Genomic DNA, 6,868 nt, shown 5'->3' with positions numbered 1-6,868 from the left:
ATAAAACCCCAAGGGAAAAAAACGTGCCAATTCCCACCTTATTCTTCCAAATGTTTTGACCCACGATCCTTTCTGGATGGTCAGTGCCCGTACTGTGAGTTGCATAAGCATGATGCTCTGAGAGTGTGGATATCTGTGTGTGTCCAGTAGTGACGAAAGTGAGATAAAATGGGAGAGATAGACACAGAGAGACAGAGGTCTGAAGAAATAGAGACAAGGAGAGGTGGCGGAGGCAAAGAGCAGGAAAGGAAGGAAGATTCATTGCCAGCACAGTAGGATGAGCCTTAGGTATGAAGTTGGCCACTGCTGAGAACAGTGGGGTCAAATACAATGTCCATGGACTGTGTGCCACTTGGGTTCACCCTACATCCCTTGGAGGAATGCTTGACCATCAGGCACGGTCAACCAGGCGAAGCTTGATGACCGCCAGGTAGTGGAAGTGCTGCCCCATGATATTGTCTGGGCCCAAAGCTGTGAACTGGACTTAGGCATACCAATGGCTTCCACAGCCGGTCCCAGGGCCAGGAAGCATCTCACATCTCTGAAGATTGGCAGGCATGAGAGGACAGGAGGGACATGGAACAAATCACAACCAAGAGATCACATTGCAGAGGCAAAAATAGATTTATTTGACCAATGGATTGTCCCCTTACGCTTGCGATTCCAGTTTGGATTTCCTCCAAGTTAGCCCTTGCAGTGGAGAGAGGTTACCCTGCTGACAGAAGGCCACCAAGAGGCTGACTGGGAACATCTTTTTCCTGAGAAGGGAAGGCACACTGTGGGTAGAGAGGCATGCCGATACATACCAACAAAAGAGAAAACAAATGCTAAGGTTGAAGAATGAGACACAGTCATACCCTTCCTGGAATGCCTGCTGAGAGTGGCTGTGGCCCTCCATGTGGCCATTTTGTGTCCTTTGGAAAGGCTTCCCCGGGGCAAAGATGCCAGGCAAAGCCCCCAGGGCATTCCAGACGTTGGCTGGGACAGAATCACTCAGAGATGGGAGACTGCAGTCATTTCCTGTTTTGCTGGTTCCCAACCTATCCCAGCCAGGATGGATTTATGACCCTGGGCTCTCACGGTCAAGATGTGTAGCGTCCTGTCTTGGTCTACCCATTCAGCTCCTGGAGATGGGACGATCTGACTGGGCAGAAGGAAAAGGCATGTGGAGGTGTCCTTCTTCAAACTCTCCCCCTTTCTTGGTTTGGCTGCCAGGCCCAGGGTTTCCCAGGCCACAGAGGAACGGGTGATGGCAGGGAAGAGGTCACCTGCGTGTCCTGACAGTGATTTTGATCAATTAGGTGTCTGGGAGGGTGCCCATAGCCCAGTGCCCACGGTGCATTCAGAGGCTTTGCGGAGCGTGGTGCTCATTGGGAAGGCAATGGAGGCCTGCGCACAGGGCAGAAAGGATATCCTTCCTCTGTCTTTCCAAGCCATGGATGCTGCTTTGTGCATTGGTCTTCCTCCGGAACATGCACAATGCTGCCTGTTTCTCGTCCTTGCTGACCCACTAGGACTGCATCTCAGGAAAGGACATCTGAATGAGTGTTGGGTGGGGAGGAAGAGGCCTCCCTGTGCCTAGGCCTGAGGCCATGTGGAGTCATGCAGCATAGCCAGTAGGGTGTGAAACTCCTCCTCACTGAGGGGTGTTTCCAGGGGTCCCAGAGGGTCCTCTTGCGGCAAACACCCACTCAGAATAGGGTGTGTGTCTTCTTCCATCTCTGTGGCTGTGAAAAGTTCCTCTAAAAAACTTGAGGCTTCTGCAGAGGTTTGGTGCTCTGGGTTGAGAGTAGCAGACAGCCATGCGGTAGGAAGTGACTGCTGCTGCCAGCCAGGCATCTCAGCATGTGCAGGCTGCAGAAATGCCCCATCCTGAGCCTGTCCTGTGCCGATGACAAGCTGGGACCCCTCGCCCGAGCACTGTGTAGTGGAGTTTCTCCCGGCGTGCCCTGCCTCCTTCAACCCTTGGCAAGGATTGTCAGCTAGAGGCTGAGGGTAGTCTTGGAAGGGCAGGGGTGTCATGCCAGTGCACTCATGTTGCTGCTGGTGTTCCCCTTGGGATGGGGGACAAAGAAGTGCGTGTCGAATGAAGAGACTCCCTACCAGAGTCGGTCCGGTCAAGTAACAGCTCCTCAGGCCTTTAGCAGCAGGAAAGTTGTCTCCTCCTTGCCCACCTTGGGTGGGCGGGACCATCATGGCCCCCAGGGCCTGGCTCCCAGGGCCCCCACAGAAAACTGGAGGGGCAAAGCCCATGCAGGGAACGGGAGTTGTCCCTGCAGGAAAGCCCTGCATGCTTCCCAGAGTATTGGACAGAGCCAGTTGGGGAGAGCTTACAGGGACCCTGGCCAGGAGGCCTGGTTCCACTGGGACTCTCACATAAGGACTGGGTTTGGGGTTTGCTTCCATGTCCTTCATGGGGCCACTTCTGCTCTGCCCTGGGTGCCGAGCTCTTCTGTTCTGGAACCAGACCTGGGACAGAGAAGACATGTCATGGACATGAGAAGAAGGGATAGATGTCAGCACTCTTTCCCCCCTATGTCCACGTGGGATCTCTCGTGGAGAAGGCCAGGACTCTTGTTCTGAATCTCAGGGTAGCTCTGTCCATACCTTTCACCTGGCCCTTGGAAACTAGGTGAACACCCAGGGAAACTGGACACCTGGCCTGGAGTCCATCCCCCCTTGATAGGCTTGAATGGCAGGCGATCAGGTCCGCTCTGCCTGCTGTTCAGTCCCTACCTTGCCGTCTCTTTGATTGCCAATTGCAGCTTTCTGACCAGCCATTTCAGGAGCCCTGGGACAAAGACATAGCTGACCACCTGCCCCTCCTTCCCCAGGCTACTCCAAGTCCTCCGGAATGCCTCAGGACGTCTCTTAACACCTTTCCCTTCTCTGGTGTCTGATTGGGTGTAACCCGAATGGCAAACCACCAGCTCTGACTTGTAGGCCTTCAACTCATGCCTACTGGCCTCGGATCCACATGATAGGTAAGTTTACAAGCACATCTCTTATGGGTCTAGAGGAAGGTATGGGTAGCCAGGAATCCACATCAACAACACTCGCATTCAGATTTGGTTCTCCCTCTCCTCCTTTTGCTACATGGAAAGAAGAGTTTTCAGGATTGAGCATGTTGAGCTTCCCCTGTGTCCAGGGACACGACTTCTCAGAGTACGAGCCCATGAAGGCCCGCTTGAAGCAGGGTCACTGGCTCTTGTCCCAAAGGAGAGGCTTCCAGAGAGTCAGCCTCCATATACCATAAGGACATTTCACAACTCCTATACCAGGAACCACTCTCTGCAGAGCTTTCTCAACCAGGGCACATGGGACCTCTCACCCACCTGCCAATAATCCTTGGGACAATTATCCTGGATGATTAGGTTATCCAGAGAAGGTGTGGTTTGCGGGTAGAATCCATTCCTGCCCTGTGGTCCTGAGGACCAGGACCCTGACAAACAGGTTGCCACACACAGGACAGCAACCCCACTCACACTCAGGAAATTCTGAGGGCCACATGGAGAGTGCTACTAGCTGCTCAAGAGCTGACAGTTTGTGTGATCTCTAGATAGGTGCCAATATTTCTATTTCCCCTCTTCTGTCTGCTCACCATTTCTATACGCATGTATGCTGCCAACTCCCCCCCCCCACACACACAGACCATTTGGTTTGGAAATTCTTCCTTGGGCGGTGTCTCACTTGCAAGTTCAAGGCTATCCCCCCATTGCCTGGGCATTTGATCCTGTGGATAGGTCCAAGGAGCCCACGATTCCCCACCAGTATCCCTTCCACGTTGAAAAACTCATGTGCCACACTCTGAATATGTACCTGAATGCGGGATTCCGGAAGACCTGTGAGGCTGGCCAGGTGTTCCCTGGTAGCAATGCTTGGAAAGCGGTTCTTCTCAAAGGCTTGAAGGAGTATACTGGTTTGGGATGGAGAAATCGATGTCCGCTTTCTCCTGCCATCCTTTGTGAAATGTTCTAAAAAGAGAATAGAGTTAGAAAGGAGGGCTTTGAAACCACTGGCACATCCAGTGTAGAAAGAGATATTGGTGTCTGTCTGCATACGTGTGTGTGTGTGTGTGTGTGTGTGTGTGTGTGTCTGTTCTCACATGCTTCTCCATTTTCTCAATGTCCTCTCCATCCCTGAGTCTTGAGTTCACCATGGACCCATGCACACAAGCCAGTGCTTGAATCTAAGTCTGAGGTGACCCCAGAAGAGGACTCTGTCCTTCCTACATTTTCAGGACAAGAAGATTCAAAGCCTTTCTTGCCCAGAAACAATGCACCCGCCCAAGAGGTGGTGCATGTACAGTGTCCATCTCTGGGAACAGAAAGGCGGCTGGAACAAGTGGTCATGGTTTCCTCTGCTAAGCCGTCTTGGCAAACACATGGAAGCCCATGCATACCCATTCCTGTGTCAAGGAGAAGCTCAAGAAGAGACCCATTTGGTATGATGGGGAGTCACCTTGAGTCCAAGATGGAGGCTGTTCCTGTCCATGTGTTGGCCCTTGCCCTTGGGATTTGGCAGACCCCAATCGGCTCTGCCTTAGCTGTCTCGTGCGCTGGTTCTGGAACCACACCTAAATTGCAAAAGAAGAACCGATGGTCAGGCAACACTGGTGGACATGATCGATCTATCTATCTATCTATCTATCTATCTATCTATCTATCTATCTATCTATATGCTTTTTTTTTTCTCATACATAAGGTCTCAGAGTGTTTTGTGTGGACCATGAGATAACTCAGGAAAAATGATCTCTAGGGAAAGTCAGCGAAGATGTGTTGACCTGTTGGAATATCCCAGGCCTGACCCTCCAATAGTACCTGGGTTCCACGAGTGAATGATTTAGAATGACTTCAAAGGAGAGGGGCTTAAAAGAGATGCACATACAGGAGCCAAAGCTTCTGAGCTTCCGAGCTGAGCATGTAGACTGACATGCAGTGGCTTGGACTGATTTTGTCCATGACTTGTCCCCCAGGGAAAATGCAAGTGAAGTTCAAACCTACCTGGATCCTGGATTCTGGAATGTCTAGCTCTCGGGCCAGTCGTTCTCTGGTGGCGATGCCTGGGTACGGGTTCTGTTGGAACAATGCGTGCAGAGCCCCTTGCTGCGTCGGCTTCAAAACAAGCCTCCTCCTTCGGGATCCGCATGGGAGGGAGACTGTTGGTGGAAAATGACAACCATATTAGGAAGGCTTTCATAGGAATGCAAAGCGGTGGTTCGGTCTCAGCTCTTCACTTTTTGCCCTGTGTACACCTTCCAAGGCTGGGGCTTCCTGTGCCTTTGCCATTCATGGATCCAACTAAGGGGTTGCTTGATAGGACAGGCAGTCCACCATCTGCCTATGTGAATGAGTGATAGGCACGCATCTAGGGAAATACCAAATGCTATCAAACCATATGATGGCATGGCAATGAACTGAGGAATCCTGTGGTTGGGATAAAGAGGTGAAAGGACCTTAGGAGAAACAAAGAGTAACCCACTGCTCCTAAAAACCACCAAGGTGAATTCCAACAAAATATCCTACTTGCTACTCAGTGAGGTGAAACTTCTCTTTTTGTAAATGACACCTGAAATACGTGCTGAATATTTTCCTGTTCTTTCCCACCTGAGATCTAGCTTGCCTATTTGAAAAAGAGGGAGTCTTGTTGGGAATCCCGGGCACCAACTGCAGTTTTCATTCTGACGGCAGCCATATGCAAGCCTCACTCTATCCATTCCCCCAATCCTCCCTGGATCACAATCCCTCCAGCATGTATGCTGGCAATCGATATGGTCTCTTTTACTTTCCCGAACCTTGTAAAATTATCAGGGCCTTTGGAAAATGCCTGCAGGGAGCAGGAAATTGGATGGAAACTTACTCTTTGATGTGCTGGTGGGAGCCATGCTGATGGAGTCACTTGGGTTCCAGAGCACTGGCCGGCCGACTGGGTAGGACCCGGATCATGGGACTTATCAATGCCTGGGATGGCCCACCCCTTGAAGTCCCACCCCCATCATTTTGACAGCTTCCTGTGGTAGCCCTGCCTTTAGTGGTTCAGACCTTTGGCGGAAGAGGTCTTCAGGAGGACATCGGGACCACCTGAGCCAAGTATTTGCCCTGGGCAAGTGGACATGCCCCCCCCCTCCTCTGGTTGCAATGTGCCTTTCCCAATCCCACTGGCTTTTCTCCGAGATTACAGCCTTGACATCGAATTATGATGTTGAGATTCTTGGACTCTGTGTAGGACCGGACCACGTAAAGGCACTTCGATAATCGCTTCAGATTCTGCCATGTATGTGTGCAACTCCAACCACCTTTGGCCACCCACGACGAGCCTCCTAATTAAGTTCCCTTGTCTTGCATTACGTTGTTTTCTATCTTTCTTTTCTTTGTTTACATTTATTTTTTATGTATTGGAACTTTCATCATTTTTCATTTGAATGTTTTTGTTTTTCCCCTTCATTTTTATATATTTTTTTTGGTATTACTTTTTTTTATATTGATTTCGTACGTGCCCTGGTATTTTCAACCTTTGCCCCACCAATCAGGACTGTTTAGCTACATATTTTTGTGTCTAGATGCCCTCCACATCTGGGGAACCCAATTCTGATGACATCAGGTCAGCTCCCAGGCATCTTGTGAAGCTATGGGTGTGGAGCCTGGCAGGACACTGAAATCAGTCAGCTTAGATGGGCGGCACGTGAGAGGGAAATTGTGGACTTGGCCATCGCCATGTATGTGGGGTGGTTTGATCGACACTATTAGTTGCTTGTGGGTTTGCACATGATTGTGTGTGGCAAACCACCTCCTCTGACTCAGAGGCTTTGAACTCTTTCCTCCCAGCCTCACACCCAGCTGGTTCCTCTACTGGCACATCTTTTATGGGC

General features: G+C 50.8%; 1 protein-coding gene across 1 annotated transcript; it reads right to left on the bottom strand.

The window, feature by feature from the left end:
- Window positions 1-1,578: 1,578 nt before the first annotated feature.
- On the bottom strand, window positions 1,579-5,972 carry LOC113938926 (double homeobox protein 4C-like). The gene is made up of 5 exons (XM_035727695.1): window positions 5,860-5,972; window positions 5,004-5,158; window positions 4,462-4,576; window positions 3,820-3,974; window positions 1,579-2,469 (listed from the first exon to the last, which is right to left on the bottom strand). The coding sequence occupies exons 1-5, from the start codon at window positions 5,882-5,884 to the stop codon at window positions 1,579-1,581; spliced, it is 1,341 nt and encodes a 446-aa protein (XP_035583588.1). The 5' UTR covers window positions 5,885-5,972.
- Window positions 5,973-6,868: the final 896 nt, after the last annotated feature.

This window comes from Zalophus californianus, chromosome 5 (genome assembly GCF_009762305.2).
Source record: "Zalophus californianus isolate mZalCal1 chromosome 5, mZalCal1.pri.v2, whole genome shotgun sequence".
Lineage (NCBI taxonomy): Eukaryota > Metazoa > Chordata > Mammalia > Carnivora > Otariidae > Zalophus > Zalophus californianus.
Note: the sequence above shows the minus strand (reverse complement) of the source record. Positions and strands in the feature narration are given on the sequence as shown.